Source organism: Plasmodium malariae (assembly GCF_900090045.1).
Source record: "Plasmodium malariae genome assembly, chromosome: 12".
In the NCBI taxonomy this organism is placed as follows: Eukaryota; Apicomplexa; class Aconoidasida; order Haemosporida; family Plasmodiidae; genus Plasmodium; species Plasmodium malariae.
This window is the reverse complement of record NC_041786.1, coordinates 2278464-2303906: the sequence shown is the minus strand read 5'-3', so window position 1 is coordinate 2303906 and position 25443 is coordinate 2278464. Positions and strand designations below refer to the sequence as shown.

General features: G+C 24.5%; 5 protein-coding genes across 5 annotated transcripts; 2 read left to right on the top strand and 3 right to left on the bottom strand.

Annotated features, from left to right (window-relative positions):
• Window positions 1-587: 587 nt before the first annotated feature.
• Window positions 588-983, bottom strand: TRX1 (thioredoxin 1, putative; the record flags this gene model as incomplete). The annotated part of the gene is made up of 2 exons (XM_029006827.1): window positions 588-874; window positions 980-983. 2 exons carry the CDS (start codon window positions 981-983, stop codon window positions 588-590), a joined length of 291 nt encoding a protein of 96 aa, XP_028863277.1.
• Window positions 984-4132: 3149 nt separating this feature from the next.
• Window positions 4133-5950, bottom strand: PmUG01_12059600 (conserved Plasmodium protein, unknown function; the record flags this gene model as incomplete). The annotated part of the gene is made up of 1 exon (XM_029006826.1): window positions 4133-5950. The coding sequence occupies one exon, from the start codon at window positions 5948-5950 to the stop codon at window positions 4133-4135; it is 1818 nt and encodes a 605-aa protein (XP_028863276.1).
• Window positions 5951-8461: 2511 nt separating this feature from the next.
• Window positions 8462-18241, top strand: PmUG01_12059500 (conserved Plasmodium protein, unknown function; the record flags this gene model as incomplete). The annotated part of the gene is made up of 1 exon (XM_029006825.1): window positions 8462-18241. The coding sequence occupies one exon, from the start codon at window positions 8462-8464 to the stop codon at window positions 18239-18241; it is 9780 nt and encodes a 3259-aa protein (XP_028863275.1).
• A 989-nt stretch (window positions 18242-19230) lies between these two features.
• Window positions 19231-20535, bottom strand: VPS4 (vacuolar protein sorting-associated protein 4, putative; the record flags this gene model as incomplete). The annotated part of the gene is made up of 1 exon (XM_029006824.1): window positions 19231-20535. The coding sequence occupies one exon, from the start codon at window positions 20533-20535 to the stop codon at window positions 19231-19233; it is 1305 nt and encodes a 434-aa protein (XP_028863274.1).
• A 1727-nt stretch (window positions 20536-22262) lies between these two features.
• On the top strand, window positions 22263-23891 carry PmUG01_12059300 (conserved Plasmodium protein, unknown function; the record flags this gene model as incomplete). Its single annotated transcript, XM_029006823.1, has 2 exons — window positions 22263-23620; window positions 23762-23891. The coding sequence occupies 2 exons, from the start codon at window positions 22263-22265 to the stop codon at window positions 23889-23891; spliced, it is 1488 nt and encodes a 495-aa protein (XP_028863273.1).
• Between the last annotated feature and the right edge of the window lie 1552 nt (window positions 23892-25443).

Genomic DNA, 25443 nt, shown 5'->3' with positions numbered 1-25443 from the left:
ATGTGCGTTTGTGTGTGGGCGTTTATATGTATGTGCAATTAACGTATTTGCTTCACATATGAAAATTAAAAAAAGAAAAAATAACTTTTTCTTAATTTAAAGTTTCGAAGAAAAACAGGTGGTGCTCATGAATAAATGGATTATACTAAATATGAGAAAATGAAAAATATTGTAATTTTGTATTATTATATCATGTAAATATATATATATATATATATATATATAATGCATATATACATACATTAATCATTAAATTTTGTCAACTTTCAATTTGCTATATTAAAATGAAAGAAGTAAATTCCGCAAATACAAAAAAAAAAAAAAAAAAAAAAAAAAAAAAGCTAAATTTACTACCAAAGTTTTCATTAGACGATAACAAAATATATCACATATAAATTTTTACTATTATTTATTTGTTTATTTTATTTTGTTTTATTTTATTTTGTTTTATTTTATTTTTTTATTTTATTTTTTTTGTTTTATTTTTTTTGTTTTATTTTTTTTTTTTTTTTTTTTGTTTTATTTTTTTTGTTTTATTTTTTTTGTTTTATTTTTTTTGTTTTATTTTATTTATTTTTATTTGTAACTTAAGCTGCATGTTTCTCAATAAGCTGTTTTAAGGCCGTATCATTAGCTCCCAATAGAGTTTCCACAACAACTCCATTCTTATAAATTTTAAAAGTTGGCATTGATGTAATGTTTTCTTTTTCAGTAACTTCAGAAACCTCATCTACATCGACTTTTATAAAAACCATTTTGGTATATTTCTTTGAGCACTCTTCATAAAAAGGGGCAATTCTCTTGCAAGGTCCACACCACTCGGCGAAAAAGTCAACGATGACTAATTCATTTTGAGAAACAACAGCATCGAAATCTGAAAAGTTCAAAATGTAAGGAAAAAAAGGGAAGGTGTTACATATATATATATATGTGTACACATGTACATGTGTATTATATGCACATAGTTAAGCATCCATACTCATATATAGCAGTTTGAGGTTATTGCATACAACTATTTGAATTTAAATAATGTATGTATGTATATATGTATGTATGTATATATGTAAATACGTATATATGTAAATATGTATATATGTAAATATGTATATATGTAAATATGTATATATGTAAATATGTATATATGCATGTATGTATATATGTAAATATTCATTTATTATCGTTTTCTTCCTTTATAATTTGATGCTCGTTAATTTGTATTTTGTAAAATGAATTTTAGTTGTAAAGAGTTTCCTTCATTGAAAGAAAAACTTTGTTTTATAAGTAAAAGCATCCACATATACAAGTATATGCAAATACATACATATGTATTTACATATATACATATATATATATATATTTATACTTATATGCACAATATATCATATTTTTGACACATTTTAAAACTCTATACATAAAAATTTAACCTGCTTGACTACCAACAATTTTAACCATATTTGCTTTTCTAAATTAAATTATTTTAAGGATAGAAGAGTGTTTTATATTACAGATTTAAAAAAAATATTGTAATAAAAATTGTATAAAATGTGTTAATATTATATAAGTAGTAAAATGTGTTAATATTATATAAGTAGGCAAATAAATAAATACGTAAATGTTTGTAAGTTACAATACTATTAAATGACTATATTTTACAAAAAAAATTTTGCTCACATATTATCTTCATTCATTGTTCATAATTTAAATAATTTATTATTTTATATTTTTTTTCCTTTTGTGTATGAACGTTCAATAAATTTCCTAGATATGGATAGAGGAGAGAAAAGGGTACATTTTCTTTTACTCTTTTACGAATTTACGCTTTTATGCTTTTACGCTTTTACTTCTTACACTTTTATTCCTTTATGCTTTCAATTTTTACTTTTTGTTCTTTTCTTTTTTTTTTTTTTCCATCTTTTAAATTGGCATTTTATCAATAAATCACTCAAAAAAGAAGCTTATCAAATTGTCTCGAATTAAAAAGTCATTCGAAAAAGAAGTGAAAAATGAAAAAACGTAAACGCTAAGAAATAAATGCAAATATTTTGCGGCGCTACATATGCCTAGCAATAACACACACAAAAATGGAAAAAAAAAAAACAATCCCTCTCTACATATATATATTTATGTGTACATAGCGTGTACACTTATATGCACTATCAAGATATGCACTTATGGAAGATTTAGCAATGGATGACTTAATTGTCATTTTCTTCCCCTCCAAGTTTTATGTGCTTAATTGTATAAAATCATACAGAAGGAATGAAAATTGCTTTAGAAAAAAATGTAAACGAAAGACATTTCTTCAAAGGAAATGTTAAATATAAAAAGATATAATGAATAACAATAATCAAACATACCTAAATTATAAAAATATGCTTAATAATAATTTGTTAATAGTTTTACATAAAGAGTGTTTATAGGGAAAATAAGCTTCCTATTTTCATTTTCAATATTAAGCATGTTACCCCTTAAAAGATATTACATATGCACATGCACATATATATGTTTGTATATCCAAATATATTGGATAACGCATAATATGCTTATTTACTATATCTTATTTGATTAAGATGTGTGGCTCGTTTTACACCTTTAATATTTTTAAAAGATACACTATTTAAAACTCTATGGCTTTCATCTCCTTTGCGTTTTATTTTAATTCATTCATAACATATATGCATTTTTTTTTTTTTTTTTGTTTTAACGTAATTTTAATTCAATTTTACATGTTATTAAAAATTATGCTGTTATATTTTTTTTTTAACATATGGGGATGTGGAAATACAGTTATGTCTGTATTAGCTTTACCTTGAATATTAATAAAAGAGTTATAAAGAAAAGCAAATTATATAACTTTTATATTTATTCGTCCACTCAACGTTTGTTGTTTCGTTAAGATGGGAAATAACTCGTACCATGATATATACATGTATATATATACATATATACATAAGCACAAGCTCGTACTGTTACCTATTCCGTTATTTAAAAATAATATTTTTTTTGTCATTTGACTTTATTTTATCATTCTTTTTAAAGAAATACATATACTAAATAAATACGTACAAGCATAAAACTATCTTTTGTTTTTAGCAATTTTATTAAAAAAAAAAAAAATTAGTACAATAATAATTTATTATAACTGAAAAATTATTGTATATTGCTCTTCTAAAATACATATAGGTAGTCCAGCTACACATAATTATTTCGGCCGTTTATACACATTTATACAACGAATAAAACGTTTATATGCGCACAGAAAAATATTTATGTGTGCACAGAAAAAAGATATAAATGTGTATACTAAAATATGTACATTAGCACAAAAAAAAAATATATACTTGTGCACAGGAAAATGTACATATATATATGTGCACGTTAATAGATATATATATATATATATACCTTTGCACAACTAAATGTGCACTTGTGCAGTGTGAAATAAATATATACATATATATATATACGTGCCGCGTAAAACATATACATGTGCAAATTAAAATATATGCATGCACTTTTTCATGTTTCATATGTGTACTTTCAAGCACGGAATAAAAAATATAACGGTACAAATAATGATTATATATTTGCATTTGCATATATATAATGAAATTTATATATTCTACATATACAAAACAAAATGTACATATGTGCACAAACAGCGTAGTAAACATATTCTAATAAAAATTATATATATGTATTTACATATATATATATAAAATATATGTGTATACATACATACAATAAGATATACATATGCGCACATAAAGAATGAGATTTATACATGTAAATATATAGATTCAAATTTACACATGTATACAGATACACAGAATAAAATAAATTCATTTACATAAATATATATAGCGGAAGAACGAAAGTATATATACATATATATGTGTACATTAATTGGTTTTATTTTATTCTGTTTTTCATAATAAAACTTTTTTGGAATTTAATTTTTTTTTTTTTTTTTTTTTTTTTGTTGCAACCCAGTACGAACTGCGCATGTATATATATATATACACAATTGTTGCATGCAAATTTGTGCTATAAAAAAAAAAAAATAATAAATAAATAAATAATAATGCCAAGGTGCAAAAGGTATGAGCGAGTAAATATAAGAACCAAAGTACTACATATTAAATGTTTCAATTTCTTTAGAAGCATCTTCAAATATTTCCTGCGATATGTAATTCATTTGCAATAAGTGTGTTACAATTTTTTTAAATTCTTCGGGATATTTTGGTATATCTAAAATAATGTCCTTTAATGAGTTCAAAACCTCAATTACTCCTCCTTCAATATTTTTTTCTGAAATAAAATTTTTTTTTAACAAACAATCAACAAGTTTGAAGGATAAATTTAAGTCGTTGTTAATATCAACATTCAACACAAACATTTTTTTAACAACATAATTGCATAAATCATGATATAGAGGTAAAAATTCATCAACGTACAAATAAAACTCCTCTTCATCTATATAGGAATAAAAATATTCTAATAAAGTGTTATTAATTTTTCTTTTCAATTTCATTTTTTCATATGTATCATCTTCATCCCATATATAATTTATGTTATTTAAATTTAATTTCTTTTTATCATTAATCCTTTGTTGGGTTTTATTACAAATCATCATGCCAGTAACACCTCCTATGTGCAATGTATAAATATCGCTTAAAAAGGCTGGGTATAACACATCATCATAGATACAACGAAGTAAAAATTTGCATATCATTTCTTTAGCTTGAGGAAAGTCTATTTCATAATCATCGATGTACCCAATAATTCTTACAAAGGCTATGATAATATCCCCTTTGAAAAAATATGTTTCGCATAAATTATCTAACAAGTAGGATATAAACTTTCTACATATATTATTTTTGCTAAATGATTCTATTATACTAATTCTAATAAATTCATAATGAAACAAACTATTCGTATTGTTTAAAAATTCAATTACTTCATTCATATCTCCATCATTAAAAAAGTCTACTAAAAAATCTCTTGATTTTTGTTTAAATTCCTTTTTTTCCTTTTGTACGTCTTTCATATTTAACTCTAAAACCCACAGTAGTGTATCCTTCCATATTTCATCCTTTACTCTTTTTTTCTCTTCTACATCTTCAAGATTCTGTGCATACATATCATAATGCTCCCCATTCTTTTCACCTACACTGCTTGAACCATTTGAACCGCTTGCTTCTAGCGCAAGTTTAGAATCTTGGGTATGATTCATATTTATGTTATTCATCTCTTCATGTGCTTGTTCTTCATTTAATGCTGTATCATTCTCCTTAGCATTGAATAACCGCAATTCCTGTTCATTCAAATTATCTATTCCCAAATTATCAAAAAAGGCAGTAGGTAATTTAAAAATATAATTCTTGTCTATAACATTATCTAATGTACTAAATCTGAGATATTTTAAAAAAATTTCATAGCATAAAGGGCAATCTAATTTCATATCATCTAAACTAAGAAGAATTTTTTCAAAAGCTCTTTGCACTTGTTCAGCGTTTATTAACTTTGTAATACTTAAAACATTCAACAAACATGACACATTAATTTGGCACTCATCATCTCGATCAAAAGATTTCTTAATTAGTTGTAAAACCAAATAGTCATTATATTTCTTTACATTTAATTCCTTCACATCTTCAATAAACTCTTGAAAATTACTTCCTGCAAAAAAGTTCTCAATTAGTAAATCGCATTTTTTCTCGAATTCTTCAAAGGATAAAATATTCAAATCTTCAAACATTTTATTTTTCATTTCCGATACTTTTTGTGAGTACTCAATTTCTTCAGCGTTCAGGATACTATAGAAACAATTTTCATCTTCAATTTCACTATCATATATTGGATCATTCATATCTACATATTTTTTCGTTAGGAACATTTGATCCTTCAGCAAATTAAGTTTCTTGCATTTTCGCTTATTCTGCGCCATCTTGGGAGAATAAATTTATTCGGAAATGTGTGGGTTATGTGGATACGTATTTGAGTGAGTAATTCCAGCTGTATTTACGTGTGTACTTAAGAGTATATTTATGTGTGTACTTAAGAGTATATTTATATGTGTACTTAAGAGTATATTTATGTGTGTACTTAAGAGTATATTTATATGTGTACTTAAGAGTATATTAACGTGTGTATTTAAGAGTATATATACGTGTGTACTTAAGAGTATATTTACGTGTGTACTTAAGAGTAGATTTATATGTGTACTTAAGAGTATATTAACGTGTGTATTTAAGAGTATATTTACGTGTGTACTTAAGAGTATATTTACGTGTGTACTTAAGAGTATATTTACGTGTGTACTTAAGAGTAGATTTATATGTGTACTTAAGAGTATATTAACGTGTGTATTTATGAGTATATTTACGCGTGTACTTCGGAGTTTAATTACGTGTGTTCTTGTGTATGAAAGCATACATCTATTGAAAACACAACGGCAGTAAAAAGAAAATTATAAGCAGCATACCATAACAAAACACAATATCACTACAAGGTGTTCTCATATATATATACGTTTATGTAAATATATGGAGTGTTAATAAAAAGGAGGATGGAATAAACATGTATATAATATATGAAGAATTAAAATGTTTGACTGTAAAAAAAAAAAAAAAAAAAAAAAATGAGTAAAACAGTCGTAAAAGCCTATAGGAAAAAAAAAATAAATTCCAGTTATATTGTAAAAAAACAAATCCACGGTTAAAATATTATATATTTCCTCTATTTCTACAGAGTACTAAAGGAACTATTTTTTTTTTTTTCTTTTTCTTTTACTTTTTTTTTTTTTTTTTTGTATTTTAATTCCCATAATAAACATTTTATGTGTGTTTAAATTTATATTTAATTCTGTTATCAATATATACATACATGCATAAATTTATATATATAAGTTCGTATAAACTATATTTATATGTATATTTACTTCATTTATTTTTTTTCCATATGCTCGTATATATATATAAATATATACATATTCACGAATATATTTTTATTTGTTCTTGTATATTTTTTTATACGTGTCGTTACGTGAGTATAGTTTCATATATTTATATATATATATACATATGTATAACAATATTTAAACTTCTTTAATGTTTTGATTTTCAAATGTTACTAAGCTTTTTTTTTTTTTTTTTTTTTTTTTGAGAATATAAAACACCATAAATTTTTCTTAGTGCCACTGAAAATTTCTGACATTACAACTCTTTTTTGAATTAATGAAAATAGTAAGGGCTGTTAGAATTCTGAAAAAACAAGTTACATTATACATAAACGCTTTTATTTTTTATTGTTCTATTCTTTACTTAAAAGGGTTATATAAAAGCTATAAAACAATATTATAAATTTAAAATTTTTTACGCTATAAATTTATTCTAAGAAAGTATCATTTTTTTCTACAAAAGAATAATTATGTAAATAATTTTTTTATTTATATAAAAAGTTATTAATAAAAAAGAAAAATATATATATATATATATATATTCATATATCTGTATGTATAAATAGTACTAAATAACAATATATCTATTTCCTCTTTTATTGTTATTCTGAGCTTAAACTATTCTTTGATACATTATGTTAAATTATAGCACACCATACTATGACACACAATGCTATATTAAGGTTCACTATGCTATTTTAAGGTACACCAGGCTATGTTATGCTGCACTATGCTATTTTTTAATACACTACGCCATTTATTTGGTATACTATACTGTTTCATAGTACTATATACCATTTCCTGCTATCGTGTATTATATTTTATTATTTAAGAAAAATAGAAAAAACATCTTTTTATAAATGATTAAAAAGAAAAAAAAATTTATTTCCTTGACCAGTATATATCCCAGGAGCTTTAAGCACTTACTGTTTGCAGTACATTGTGCACATGCATTTAAATGTACGACGTATATATATATTTATTTATATAATAAATAAATAAAATATACACATATGTATAGATAAATGTTTACAAAAACAAGTGCACGTATGTATTACATGAGCGTTCGTGTACAGAATAATATTTTTTTTCTCGTCATACCCTATTTTTAGTGATATGCTTATTAAAAGGAAAATAGAAAAAAAAACATTATCAAATTACGCACAAAAAAAAAAAAAAAAAAAAAGCAAAGCGAAGAACTGTAATATATTTTGTTTTACACGTAATCTTATTGTAGTTCTAAGGCCCTATTTTGTGTATATATAATGTGAAGCTTTAATTTTTTGTAATTTTTCCTTTAAATAAAAGGAAAAAGAAAAAAAATATATATTTATTAATATGAACAAATGATAAATAGTACACCTCCAACTATTTAATGTTAATATTGTTACTTTTATAAGTTTTGCTTAAAATTGTTTATGATGTATAGTATAAGATAAATTGTAAAAATCATTGTAATAAATAATTGTTAAGGGGAAAAAAAAAAAAAAAAAAAGGAAAATGCTATGTTTAGATAAAGAAGATGAACTAAAAATATATAAAAAATTTAATTTCCCCAAATATGAAAATAACAAAAACGTGTTAAATGAAAATTCAGTCATTGAAAATTTGAGTAATAATGTCCAACATTTCCATAGTAACCAAAATGGCAATTCTTATCCTGTTTCAAGTAAAAATAAAAATGACCATGCCAATATTGGCATGATCGACGAAATAATATACATAAGTACAAGTACTTGTAATTCCTTTATCTTTATAATAACGAAATTTTGTTTCTATATATTTGATAACTATGACTTTTCTTTTATTAATATATATGCTTTAAAACATGATCATGTGAATACATATGGGTACCATAACAAGGTGTTCTTCTCACCTTTAGATAATACTATATATATCATAAGTATCAATCTCAATTATGTGTATGCATATAATATAACTAATAAGGATGATGTAGTTATGTTAGATTATGATAAAAATATACATTCGATTAACATTAATCAATATTCTGATGATGAATCAAGTGGAAATGAAAATGAATATTATGAATATATCACCTATATCAAAAAAATTTATAGAAAAAAAAAAGCGCATAAAAATGTTAGTATAAATCTTATGACGGTATTATATTTACCCATTCCATCAACTTGTTTAATAATAACAAAAAGTAACATTCTATTTTTTTCACACAAAACGGATGAAATATTCATTTCAGATAATATTAAAAGTATACTAGCTAATAGCACTCACCAAAAGCAAGAGGAAGATCAGCATAATAATATTAATAAGGTCGTTATTAACACAAAAATAATAAGCTTAAAATGTTTATATTATAGAAAAAAAGGGGGACATTTAATTGTACGAGAAAATGAAGAAGGAACAGTAAGAAATAAAAAAAAAAAAAAAAAAAAAAAAAAGAACTGTAATTATGACAAATTATGTAAAGAAACTAAGCTTATCTTACGCTTATTGAAAAATGCAAATAAAGGAAAAATTGGACAAAGGAAATATAAATGTCGTCATATTTATTTTTCTTTAAAAAATGGTGGCAAAATTCAAACATGTTTAAGAAATTCTCCATTTTATCAAAATGTTTATGTGTGTCGTAAAAAAATAAAATATAACATCGTAATAACTCAAAAATGTAAAAACATGAAGAAGAAGAGGAATATAAAGGTAGGTAGTAGGAAAAAAAAAAGGGGAGATTATAACGCTACCTACCTGCATAGTAGTAATAAAGAAAATAATTTATATAAGCTAATAAATAATAAAAATTCTAAAACTGAAAATTTGAATAATAATATGAATAAGAATAAGAGATGTCTTAATATTAAAGGAATTATAAAAGCAGAATTTAATGTGCACAATGATTATGTATTGCTTCTAACTCGTACTGGAGATTTCTACATATTTTCTTTTTTTCACAACTTTTTCAATTTTTCTAAAAGTAAAGCTTGTTATTATTCGGGTAGTCGTATTCACAAAAATAGCTTTAATGATGGAACATGGAACACAGGAGAAAGGATACAAAAAGGAGAAAAAAAAGGGGAATTAAAAGAACATAAAAAAAATAAAGGAAAGGAAGATATTAATTATAATAAGTACATTAACAGAGATAGTGATGCAAAAGGAAAAATAAATGAACCTGTTATAGGTATATATATAGGCTCTTCTATAATAGACATAAGTGTAAACATTTATAGAAAAATTATTTTAGTAATAACGGAAAATTTTGTTATAAAAGCATATTCTACGTATCCATATATATGTAAACACACTTTCAAAAAGAGCGTATTTACCATTGATACATTTAATACGTATAATAATCCACGCTATTATTATAATTTTCTGTTATGGAATAGGCAGCATAACTTTTTTCTTATATCATTTAATGAAAATAATTATTACATTTTTAATACCAATGGAACGTTTTACTACACTATGAAAAATGATTATTCTACGTATAAGGAGGAAAATGAAAATGATGATGAGCAAAACATGAGTATAAAAGCACATCTTTTTAAACAAAATGACGATAAAACAGTCTTAACTTTGCAAAAGAGAAGCAATAATATTACTTCTAAAGAAGAATCCGATGGTATTTTAAATAATTTAAACTCATCTGCAAAAGGTGCTGACACTTGCATTTCCGTTACTCACCCAGTGACCACCACAACTATCAGGGGGGGAATTAAAAATGAGCAGCTCGTTACCAATAATCATTCAAGTAATAATTTACAAATTAGTAGAATAAAAAATAGATATGTAAACATATCCTTTGTTTTCAATGATTTTAAATTACTTTATATTCTACAGAGCGATGAAAAGTATTATTTTATTAATGTAAAAAATTTTCTTTACCTAAATGATATTTATAGTAACAATAAAATTTTTCACTATAATAGTAATTACTACACGAATGAAAAGTGCAAGAAGATATATATTGGCTTAAATAATCTTGTCATGTTTGATACCAATGTAGATAATTATAATGTAAATGATATTGAAAAAAATATTGTAAACATAAAAGAAATTACTACTCCTTTTAAATTTATTAAGAAATCGTATTTGAATTTTAGTAACACACATATGTTAATTATTTTTAAAGGTATATCTATCTACAGTATTCAAAAAAAGGTATTTTCCTATTTTATGGACGATTATTTGAAGTACTTTTTTCATAATTATCCTTGTGGTTGGATTCGCGATGATGTTTTTTTTGTAACTTCTTTACATAACAAATATGATGAAAATAATTTTAAAAGTTTTAAAAAAAAAAGTCAATCAGATCGAACTGGGAATACCATCTTTTTTAGTAGAACTACGAATAAGCAGTGGGAACCCATTTTTGAGTCCTCTAAAATTGGTTATGAACATGTACAGTTTAACAACTTGCAACATGGGAAAATTGTGACTTCGGGTGTTGAATCAGAAAAAGGGGCTGAACAGGTTGATGAGGATGAACAGGATGAAGAGAATGATGAGTATAATGAGGATGGTGAGGATGATGAAGATGAAGAAGAAGAGGACGAAGATGAGGATCGCGAAGAGAGTAGCGAAGGGGGGAGCGAAGAATATGAAAATGAAAAGGTAAAAAGCAGTCTTACCTCTAACACAAATAATGAAAATGGGAAATTAAATTATGAACATATGGAAAGGATTGGTATGAACAAGAAAGAAAAATATGTGGACAATTTGAGAATACTAAACTACTTATTCAATTTTAATCATAATGACAAAGATACGTATTATAAATTCTTTGAAGAATATTTTAATAGTAATAAAGTAAACATTTATACAAAACCTTTTTGCTTATTTTACAATAACTTCTTTTTGAAGGAAGATACAAATGTATTTTTAAAAGCATTTCTTGAATATAGAAATAAGAACAAGTCTTCAATTATGGAGACGGAACAGTCTCAGCAAAACCGGAATCATGACCAGAATTACGATGAATATTCATACTCAATACATAACTATTACACGGATTTACAAAATAATATAAGCAACAATATCGAATATAATGAAAATCAAAATGATGTTAAGAAGAGTATGAATCTTCCTAATTTTATGGACATGAGTTACAACTCAAATTATGACTACGACACTAATGCATGTAAGTTTACCTGTGAAAGTTCAACCGTCATAGATAGTGATATAATGAGTACGCGTGGTCATGTGAAAAAAAAGAAATTTACCAAAAAGGTGAAGAAGTTACATTCAGTTGATAATTCTAATGACAACCAAAAGTACAACTCAAATGATTACCCTTATGGAAGTCCAAGTGGCAATCCAAATGGCTATCTAGATGAAGATATTAAATTTGTAAAAGTTAGGAAATCTATTAAAAAAAAGAGAAAACAGGAACAGAAACACTTTCAAGAAATGACGAATTATTATGAAGAAATTCTGAATAAAAACAATTTTTACTATGTCATATATTTGTACAATATAAATCGTGTTTTAAGGTTTACTAATTATATTTGTTCTATTAAATTATTGTATAGACCAATATTAACGCATGTTTATTATGACAATAAAGATATGGAAGATCATGAAGAGGTAAGGGAGGAAGACGATGAGGATGAAGAAGTGGATGAGGACGAGGAAGAAGAAGAAGAGGAAGAGGATGAAGAAGAGGAAGAGGATGAAGAAGAGGAAGAAGAAGAAATGGGAGGAAAAAAAAAAAACATATATATAAGAAAAAAAATTTCAAATGAAAGATTTTTAATAATTCTAGATGCATTCTATAATTTATTATGTTTTAAAATTAGTACAAATAATAATAATAATAATAATAATGATCCAAGCAAATCAGGATATTTACTGAAAGCAGAAAATGTTTTTATTTTGCCCTTAAATAAGGATAAAAATTTTATTGAACCAACTTGCTTTTATTCTTTATTTGATATATATAATTATGTGTTTCATAATTATGATAATTCTATAAGTTTTCTGCATATATATGTGGACAATAACAATTGTTACGATTTTGAACTTATTCATATATTTAATAATAAAGTTGATCAATTAGAGATTATAAAAGACAACAACATTTTGTTTTATTACTCTTTGCCTGCCCCAATAAAACATATATGGCCTTCTCCTATTTATTATATATATTTATTTTACCACTATGTTATTTCTGTAATATATAATATTAACAGAATTAGTAAGAAATCAAACTTGGCGAACCTAGCCCTTTCACCTTTTTCTAATGGGCAAGTTGAATTATATACTCACCCTGAATTAAAAAGTCCTAACGATATATCGAAAAAATACAGCATACTTTTTGAAAAAACTGATGGGATGGAACAGCATCAAATGAACCTTGATAAAAATGTTACAACAAATGAAAAAACGGGAGAAGCATTTACTGTTAGGGATGTGAATAGAACAGGTAAAGGGAAAGAAAGCGATCATAACAATCATAACCATAACAATAGTAAGAAGAAGGAAGATACCAAAATAAACGAATTGCCATTCCCTGGAGACAAGAAAATTAGTTCAAGGGAAGAGAGTATAAAATTGGTAACCCGAAATGACGAATATTCTTACGTTAATCCCTATTACAAATGCTCTAAAGGCTCAGTAGAATTATCTTCATTTGACTTCTTCTCTTTGAACTCATGTGATAATAATGAAGAAAATGCCCAATACAATTATTTTGAAAACATTTTTAAGGATAGATTAAATGCACATTCGTCGAATTATAAAAGTTTTATTAGGTTAAAAAAGAAGGTGAAAGATGAGGGGATTGACTGTTGGTTACGCTCTATAAAAGAAACATTGCTTTACATGAAAAATTTTAAGTTTTTTTTTGAAAAATTGTTTATATGTAGTCAGAATGACGTGAAAGATGACAAAGAGGGAAAAAAGGGTAAATTGAAAAATAATTATCAGTACAAGAAAAATAAGAAATTTACGGATCACTTGAAATATTCGACGTGTAGCATATGGAAACATTACGGTGTTATTTTAGAAAAAACTTTGCTTTCTTTATTTCTTAAGACAATGCATAATAGCAAACAAATTGAAAAAGAAATGAATAAAACGTTGCTTAAATATAAACTTTACTCCATTATAGAAGAATTAGAAAATAAAGAAAAAACGTGTTATCTGTATTTAAGTTGTAACAATACTATGAATGTGATAAGTATTAGCAAATGCTCCAATAAGTTTTTTTTAATAGATGCATTAAGGAATAACTTATCCTTTAAGAAAGGGAAGTATACAAATTGTTACTTATTTATTTATAGATACATGAAATTAAATAGATTTTTAAATGATAATAATTTCTACTTACATCATATTATGCACAGCCTAGGATTATTTATAAATATTGTATGTAATAAGATATCTAAAGGAGGTATACTTAAAGATATTCTATTAAATGCAAAAACAGAAAGTATAGTAACCAAAGGTACCTATGCAAAGGATCGTTCAGAAGAAAAATCATATGCTAAAGCAAAATATTTCCGTTCATGCGTTTTTGATAAAATCAACTTCAAGATAAATAGCTATATTAATATAATTTTATTTAAATTTTTTAAATTATACTGTGATGTTTATTCTTATAGAGAAAATAAATATAGACCCATCTATGACAACACATTGGGGAAAAAAAAAAAAAAAAAAATGCGCCTTTTAATTGTTAACGTAATATCAAACTATGTCAGTCAAAACATATTTGTAATTAATATATTAGATATCGTTTTGTACAAATCTCTTAGTAGATTAAGTAATTTTTACATTTTAGCTTATAAAATTGTTTACAACTATTTAAGTGATATATGTAGCACTTCTTATTATGATAGACTCATTACAAAAAACTCGAGGGATAATATCTTGAATATGTCTATAGTTGTGTTATATTCATTATTTCTTAGCAAACGGTATAGGCAAAATGTACACGCAAAGATTTTAGAAAGTGTAATGTTTGGTAGTTCTATATATAGTAGCAACCGACTTTGTAACGATAAAACGATATTCCATTTAGATAAAGCAAACGTCAAGGGAAAAGGGGAAAAAATTGATGAGAAGAGAAATGAAGTAAATGAAAGATTAAAAAAATTAATTGCCTTTTTGAACGAGAAGATATACAGTATTCCCCCAAATGACATATCCAAAATAGACCATTTGAAGGGAAGAATAAAGGACCAACATATATATAATATGATTTTTCATTTATTGAAACTTAAAAGTAAGAGAAATGTGGAAAAACATGGGGAAAAAGAAAAGACGGAGGATGGTGAAGAGGATGGTGAAGAGGATGGTGAAGAGGATGGTGAAGGAAAATATGAAGGCGAACAAAACCATACCTTTGAAATCAAGAGTGACTGCGCATATAAGATGAATTCCAATGTGTACTATATTGCTCTATATTTGTTGTGTATTCTAAAAAAGAAATATGTCTTCCATTTGTTTACACTATTGAGGATACTAAGAAAATATTGCAAATATCACATATCAGAAGTAGTAATAAATATAATAAGAAAAATGGATCCTTATATTAGTGCCATATTAATTTATTCGCTAAGTGACTTCACACCTCATGATTTTATGAAATTATGTATACCTACTGAGAGATATAATATATGTTCCTTATATATGGTTAATGTACAAAACTATATAGGAATATATGATGTTCGTAAATTTTATTGTATGTATTTTCTTAGTATGAGTTTAAGGCAAAATATAAAATATTCAACAAGCTTAATTCATTACATGTCAATTTTATTTTATATATTATATGAAAGTAAGAAGAATTATATTTTCCATTGGAATTATTTTGGATTAGAAAAATACAGTATACAGAACAATTTGTTAAAAGGTACAAATATCAATTGGGATAATTTTTTATTTTTTCTTTTATGTGCATATAATTTAAATAACATGGAATTAAAAAAAGTGAAGGACATAAAGCTTTTGCAATTTGCGTTTGATCATTTTTCCAATGGTAATGTGATACAGTATAAAAATGATAAAAATATAATGCACTCTCTACATAATGTAAAAAAAACAGCAGAAAATTATTTATATAATTCAGATACTAACAATTATATTTATAATGTACAATTATTAAGTTCACAAAAGAGGAATAATTTTTATTTGGAGATTAAAAGTTTCTCTTTCAAAAAATTTAAAATGAATAAAATTATATATGAATTTTTTTACAACATGGATATAATATACATTTCGAATGAAAATGTTGATATTTTTTCGAAGCTACATACATGTAATAGTAATTTGTTAGGATCTTCCCCATTCGGTGGGAGCAAATTTACAGCTGATCCCTACGTAAAATTAAGCGGTAATGCTCATGAGGTAAATGCAGTTGATGATAAGACAGATGCGGAAAAATGCGTGAATTACCTTGAAGTACAAAACATTTATATTAGGTTTATTATTTTAATACAAAATATAGTATGTTATTATATACATAACATGCTCTGGTTTGAACTATACTATTTCGTAACTTCTCTTCAAATTGACATACTATCTTTTTTTTCCTATATTTATTTTTTTAAGTCAAATTTATTTCCAACAAATATTTTTTGGGGTGTATGTCCTATTGATGTCTTTCAGTATTATTCCAATAACACAGGGTTTTGTTTTCTAAATTTTAATTATTCAGAAAAACTAGCTGAAAAGAAGTTAATCCATTCTAAGAACAGCAGCGGTAGTTTTGAAAAATGTCAGTATAGTTCAAAAGAATTTAATGGGATGAATTATAATCAGGAAAAACTAAAAATAAAGAATGTCCAGGAAAGCATGCATCCGACTAGTCGGAACAGTGGCTACAGAAGCAGTAACAGCAACAACAACAACAACAACAACAACAACAACAACAACAATAATAATAATAATAATAATAATAATAATAATAATAATAATAATAATAATAATAATAATAATAATAATAATAATAATAATAATAATAATAATAATAATAATAATAATAATAATAATAATAATAATAATAATAATAATAATAATAATAATGATAATGATAATAATGATAATGATAATGATAATTATTATCATTATAATAATTATAACGGTAAAAACAGTAATGGAGAGGTGTTTCATAGCTATATTTCTCGTAAGAGGTGCGATAAGTCGAAAACGTCTTTCGCAAAAAATGAAGAGGACGTGCTAAGTGATCTGCTTAGCCAAGATTTTAATTACATAAGGTATACAGAACATATGAAAAATCTGAAGATCATTTTTGAAAAAATGGAAAAAGAAAATGAAAATATTAATAATACATTTTTACAAAATGAAGAAAGAAATGTTTTCCTAATTGATATCTATAAATCTTTTAAAGATCATTTTGATATAAATTGCTCGAACAAGAAGAAGCAACTAAAAAGGAAAGATACCAGTATTACAAATGAACTATATCTGAATAGTATACATAAAACAGAAATGGAATGTAAAAGGAAAAAATATCGAAAAAATATACTTTCTTTTAATATTTATAATAAACTGACCAATTACATATTCTTAGAAACGTATTTTGCACCGTCTGTGTATAAATATATACCTGTATATAATACATTAAAATATTTATATTATTTTTTTAATGTCTGTAATACTAAAAATACCAAGTATTCGAAACAATATTTGAAGTATCAAATTAAAAGGAGAATATACAATTATATTTCCAATAATATAGTAGATTTAAAAAGCAAGATTAAGGAGGAGAACAATGAAAATAAGCCTGGAAAAAAAAAAAAAAAAAAATATTCAACAACTGAATTATGTTCAATTCATAAAAATGATATTATATGGTTTTTATTAAGAATATTCTTACTGTTAAAATTACCTATGCATGCTTTAGCTTTAATATTATATTGTAAAAATTATATACTGTTAAATATTCTAATAAACCTCTTTCCATATTTATATCATATTTTTAATTATATTTTAAATATGAATAGTGCTCATTTTTCATATAAGAAGAAAGAAGAAAATAAGAAAAATGCAAACAAAATAAATATATATTATGGACAAAGTACAAAAGTAAATTTTATACTATCAAATGAAGAATTCAATAAAAAACTTTGCGAGTACTGCTATCAATCCATTTTGAATTATAAAAGGAAAAATAAAATACCATTTAGTAATCGAATGTGTGAAAAAATTTATAAAAAAAAAGTCATTGAAGATAAAGAGAACAATAATAGCATATATGATCATTTTATGTCTTGTGAATGTTTGGACAATTTAATTTTTTTCAGAAAAAAATTATCTAATATAAGGAAGAGCATATGAATTTTTCAATTTTCTCCTTTTCAGTAATTTCCTATTAGGAAAAACGTTCTTTAGAAACGAGATTTGCATCTCCGGATGGGGTTTCTTACGGTGTACATGTACATAGATACATATATATATATATATATATGTATGTGTATATATATATGTACGTGTATATATGTATGTATGTATTTGTGTGAATATGCTTGCATGTACATGTATTCTTCACGTTATTCATGAATACCATAATAATTCGGGCAAGCCTACTTTTCAAAATACCGTGATAACCTTTTCCATTTTTTTGTTATTTTTAAATTCGAAAAAACATTTTGCCAAAACTTTTTGTATATAAAATAATTACCACTTTTTAGTAATACTCCTGTGTTGGTAAATAAATGAAAAAATATTCCTGTTTTTTACTTGTTAACTTTATGTTATCCTTTACTAAGTTAGAAACCCTAACGTTTAGAGTATTTTATTGTAAAAGTGCTATTTCTGATTTAGCGCAATTATGAAAAATCCCTAATAGGTCTTAAGTATGCCTTTGGGCATGTTAGGTACAAAAAAAGATACAAAAAAATTATAATTTTACATGGAATTTTACTTAAAAAAAAAAAAAAAAAAAAATATAATTATCGTTCCATTTAAAAAAGGTATATCTTTTGTGCTAAGCAACAAACTTCTGTCATCCATATCCTACTCAAGAATATGAAAATGAAGAAACAAAATGATAACATAATAATGAATAAACATATAACTGTAAATAAAATGTAGGCACTTCCACTGCTCTCTTGAGGTACGATAAAAAGAGCAGAACAAGAGCAAAGAAGCACGCGTTAGTTACATACATATATATAGACTTTTGCATATGAATAAATTATAACATATATGTAATAAATCTCTTAATAACTTCCAAAGTTTTAAATAAATGACAAAAATAGGGGAAGGGGAAAAAAAAAACACTCTGTAAAACACAAAATTTTCTCTTATACGTAACTAGAATCCCATTATGTACCATTCATTCCATACTGCTTAGTCCATTCTTCATATTTGTTTAAATCATCTACAGACAAAGAAGGCTTAGCATTTGATATGGCAGTTTTAAAATCTTGTACACTTAAAGGAGGCAATAACAGTTCGCTTTCATTTAAACTCATCACGTTCTTTTCCACTTTTGTTGTATCAGGGTCTCCAGGAGAACAAGGAGTATAAAAAATTTTATTATTCTTTTTAACTTGTTTAAAAAACTTGGAAAGGAGACATTTCTTTACTGGCATATATACAGCGTCCCTACAAATAATATCAATATCAGCGCCAGTGTAATTTTCAGTTAATGTTGCAAAATATCTAATGTCTTCTTTTCCTATATTACTTGTGCTGGTATATGCTCCAGCGTTTTTACCCTCCATTTGATCCTTGTTCTCAGTGTTATTTACATATTTTTCAAATAGTTTCATTCTCGCATATAAGTTTGGAAGGGGAATGTAAATTCTTTTTTCAAACCTTCTCCTAAAACCGCTATCTAAAGACCAGGGAGTGTTAGTAGCACCCATAACTATAACATTGTTTTTATAATTATTCAATCCACTCATATTTATTAAAAATTCTGTTTTTATTCTCCTTGTGGATTCGTTTTCACCGTCAGTTCTTGACCCACATAAAGAATCAATTTCATCAATAAAAATGATTGCTGGTGCATGTTCTTTAGCTGTATCGAATAAACATTTAATATATTTTTCACTTTCCCCTTGATATTTACTTACTAAATCAGACGACGATACATTAAAAAAATTCATGTTACATTCATTTGAACAAGCTAAGGCTAAGAACGTTTTTCCTGTTCCTGGTGGACCATATAACAAGATACCTTTATATGGTAATGTCGATGAATTAAATAATTTTGGAAATTTTAAGGGGAAAATTATTGCTTCTTTTAGTACTTCTTTAGCTGTATCTAACCCACAAACGTCTGACCATTTGACATTCTTATCTTTATTCAATATAAAATCTTTTATTTGTTTTTTCATATTTTCTTTTACTTCTTCGGAACTACTCACCTTTTCTTTTGTTTCAATCGTTTCTTTCTTATTAAGCATTTCTTTTAAATTCTCAGCTCGAGTCATGTAAATTTGCATTTTTTTTAAAATTAACTCTCTAATATTCGAATTCTTTTCATATTTGCAAAAAAAATTAAAGTATTGTAAACTTTGTATATATAAATTTAGGGCCTCTTTATAATTTTTCTTTTCATCCTCTATAACCGCCTCCTTCGCGAATTTTACGGCTAGATTAATTGACTCTTCCGAATCCATGCTAACTGAAAGTAATGACAATAATGCAAAAAAATAGTAAGAAGTAATCGGGGTTGCAACAGTGCAAAGTTTCATACGGATATATTTTCTTCTAAATGTTCTAAGAAATGTTTTGCAAAACGTTACGTCATATAACCCATTTATGCAAAATGCATCATATTTAATTCACCCTAAACACAATTACCGTAATGAAGCTAAAATGAGTACACTAGAGAAATTTTGAAGTACAGAATTAACCTCTAAATATATAAACGTTGTAGTATAAACGAATGTATGATACGGATTTTAAAAAAAATTATATAATAAACTAAATGCAGCGTAGTACATTACAAAGAAGCATAATAAATTAAATATTAAAAAAAAGAGACTAAAATAATAACTACGATAAAAACTATATTCGAATAACTACTAAACTAAAGGCTAAAATTAATACGCATATTTTTATATTTAAAAAAAAAAAAAAAATCTCGTCTTGCTTAACTGCTAAAGTTTTCACATACACAAACATATATATACATACATATACATATTCACACACATTTGTTTTTCTTCTCTGTAATTGTGGTTAAAATGCAAAGACTTTTTGAAAACTCTTAGAATATTATTATGGCTAAACATTTTAAATCTTTACTAAAATGTAAACATGCGAAACGTATGCAGATATGTGTATGGAAATGAGTGTATGTGATAAACAAAATGAAATATTAGTAATAATTATTAATAACAAAAAGGTGGAAGAGGCATATTTGCAAATATTTCCTCAAACTTTCACATTTTGTTCTATTTTGCTTTTAATTTTTTTTTTTTTTTTTTTTTTTTGTTTTACTTACACTTTAATTATTTGTGTCTGTGCATATTTGTAACGTTGATAAAATTTAAAATTTTCATTTTAACATATCAAAATTTTTATGGGGCTTACGATGAACAATATACTATTATATGCGCCACTGATGGAAGAAATTAAAAAAAAATTTTAACCAGAAAATTAAGGCACGTATTGAGAAAAGTTTATATGCTGCAAAGATGTATTATAGATTTATAAAAATTATGTGAAACACATTAATTCCTCGTGCACAGAAAATAAAATGAAAAAAATAATGACTTTCGAAAAAAATAAAAAAAAATAGAACAGTAGGATATCCGAAATAATGTGTCATCAAAAATACCAATCTCAGTTGAAAACACGAACAAAAAAGTTTTCTATAAAAAAATATTATTTTAAAAATATTCAGAAAAAAAAAAATTAAATTAAATAAAATAAAATAAAATAAATAAACAAATAAAACATCTTCATTATGTATCGAATATAAATTATGAATTATTTATTTCCCATTTTGAATGAGCAATTTTAAAGAGAAAATTACACAAAACAGTCATGTATAGCTATACTTTAGTAGAATATTTATAAAATAAAACAGGAAATAAGCAAAAGAATAAAAACTTTACAATGTTATGAATTATTGTGAAAATTTAATTTTTCTCGTGTTCTGCGAGCTATATATGTTTTAATCATATTTTAATTCTATACAAAATCAAAGTTTCATCTATTTTTTTTTCATTTTTTCATATATATATGTAATATGTATGTAATATATATCAACATATGTATATATATATATACAATATATATGTAATATGTATATAATATATATCAACATATATATATATATATATATATTTATGTAAAATTTGTGTAATATGTATGTACACGTATGTTATATATAAAAATGAATGATAATAATGAGGAAAAAAACAATGAAAGAAAAATAAGAAAAAAAAACATTGACATTCTTTTTGACAGTGAAGAAATGGAAGTATCCATTAACAAAATGGATGAAGGAAAACATGAGAAAAAAGGAAATTCAGAAAAAAATAAAATAGATGACGAGAAAAATAGATTGTTAATTTTTAACAATTATTTGCCAAAAGAATCCGTGAAAAGTAACAAAGATAATGATGGAATTAGTAGGGGAAAGGAGAACGTTAAACATATTAATAGAAATAAAAATACCATAAAACAGGAAAAAAAAAACAGTGTAAATGATGATGAATTTGAAATACCTATACATTTTGGAAAAAGAAGTAAACACAATGATTTTTTAAATGAGAGCTTTTATAAATTTAGAGAATATGACGAAGATGACGATGCCGATGATAATAAAAAATTGCACATAATGGACATATTTAATTACCACGATTTTCCTGTTAATTTATTTGGGATAAAAAAAAAAAAAGCAAAAAACAGGGATAAAAAATTTGTAATAGAATTTGTGGATTCATATAATGATGAATTTGTGAAAAAAAATATTAACAACAATATCATTTTTGAATCAATAGGAGTGTGCAAAGGGATTTCCTTTTTAGACATAAACGAAAATATTAACATAAATTGCCTAGGAGTAAATGATAACAATGCATTTTACTTTTATAAGATGATACCCTTTAATAAAATTTATTCACAGGATGCCATTAATAAAATATTAACCAAAAAAAATGTTGTTTCGAAAATAGAACATAGGAAACAACACAATAACAACGATATTCATGCAATGAACTATGAACATAACCCTCGTCATAATGAGGCAAACGACTTCTTTATAAAAAATTATAATATTCTTAAAAATTATTTTTTTAAGAAGAAAAAAGAAAAAAAAACGATATATAATGACTTATATTTATCACCTTATGAAAAAAATTTAAAATCAAGCTTATGTATAGGAACACATATATACTCGCAAGAAAGAGCAGTAAAGAAATGCTTCGGGTTATTAATTGAGCAAAATGTATATTCCTTAGATCAGCCACAAGATGATAGTACAGCAGTTAACAAAAATTTAGAAAATTTATACTTTGACTTTCCTTTTTATAAAAATCAGATAATTTTTAAACCCATATATTATCCGTACAAAAATGTTCAAATTATAAGCAATTCTTTTAGAAATTATTTTAAAAATATTCAATGGGAAAAATTTAATAACTTAAAAGATGTAGAATTTTATTATGACATAAAAAATAACCTTTTTAATTTTTCAAAAGATGTGTATTTAACAACAAAAAGTGCCATTAGACATTTTGATTCACCAAAGTGAGTAAAACAATGCTTTTCACATTCCTCTCTTTGCTAATTCTTTGTCTGCTTATGTGTGTGTAATGTGCAATAAATTTTTTCCCTTATTTCTTCATATATACGTAAGTCTATTTTTTTTTTTTTTTTTTTTTTTTTTAGGGACTTTGTTATTCAAACAGCTAATCGAGTGAAAGACATAAACATTCATATGAAAAAAATTTGTGAAAAATCGTTTTATATTATTCATAATTCTATTTTGAAGCTAAGTAAAGTGTCTAAAAGTTCATAAATTCAAATCGTATTTTTACTTGTATGAAAATGTGTATGTATACAGACAGACATGCATGTGTTGTTTTATTTTGTTTTGTTTTCTGTCGTTTTATTTTGTTTCGTTTTATTATGTTTTGTTTTATTCTGTTTCGTTTTATTTTATGTCACTTTATTTTATTTTTTTTTTTTTCCTTCACCAAACCATTCGTTACCCTTGTTAAATGAAAAAAAATAAAAAAAGATTGTAGCTGTAATCATAGTTTGATTTTTTTTTTTTTTTTTTTTCTCCCATTTTGCACATTTTTTAGTTAAAATTTATAATATTCATTTCCTTCCCTTTTTTTGAATTTCACATTTTGTTAAAATATAAAAACCTATTAACTTTTATTCCCCGTATTTTGCAACAGTAAAATATAGTATAAATATAACCATAAGGAAAATTAGAAATATTATGAAAAATATTAAAATGTCTATATATAATTACTCACATTTGCTATAATGAAGTATGAACACATAAGACTTCAGTATAGAGAGGTACGTACATTATCCCATAATATTAGGATCATTAACAATTTTATGGACGAAGCAAAATATTGGGAAAATAGAAAAAAAGAAAAAGTTTTATTTTCTCCACACTATTATCATTTATAGTTAAAGCTTAAATTTTATAAAAAAACATGTATCATGAATATATTTAACGTAAGATCATTTAACTTAAAATCATTTAACTTTAAAACATTTAATTTCAAAACATATAATTTCAAAACATATAATTTCAAAACATTTAACTTAATAACATTTAATTTTATGAAATAACTACTTAAAATGCCAATTATTATTTTGCATACATACATCAAATTCTTAAATTTCCTTAATAAAACAGATCTAAAATACTACAAAATAAAAATAAAATATTTTTGTCTATTATATTTAAGAAAAATTCAATGCTACAAATTAATTTATAATTTTTTTTTTTTTTTTTTGTTCTGACGTGTTAATTGGCTATTTTCATTTTTTTTTAAATTTGCATTTTTTCTTATTCTATACAATATTTCATACCTATCTAAGAACATCGAACATCAAAAATGATAAATATACAGGAGATTTTGAAAAATACATTTTTCATTATGTTACAGAATAGCAATATTATCAGAAAAGTTAGTAAATAAATATATGTTATTATAAAAATAAAAATATGTAGAGCCTTTTTTTCTCCACAATATGCATATGTTCTTAACAAAAAAAAATATATATAAATACATATATATATATATATATATATATATATATATATATATATATATATATATAGATGTATTAATATAAATATATATTTATGCAAATATTTTTTTCATATACAAACGCTTCGGTTAACCAAGTAATAAATCAAATATCTGCTTGCCTTGTTTATTGCAAGATACCTCTGTTTGCTGATGAATGTATTTGAGTATTTATTATTAAAAATTTATCCTTACAGATTTTTTCCTTTCGTATTTAAAATTGTATTTATTTTCTTAGCCAATTTTTATTTTAAAATATGTTTTATTTAGTATTATCTTAATATGGCTGAA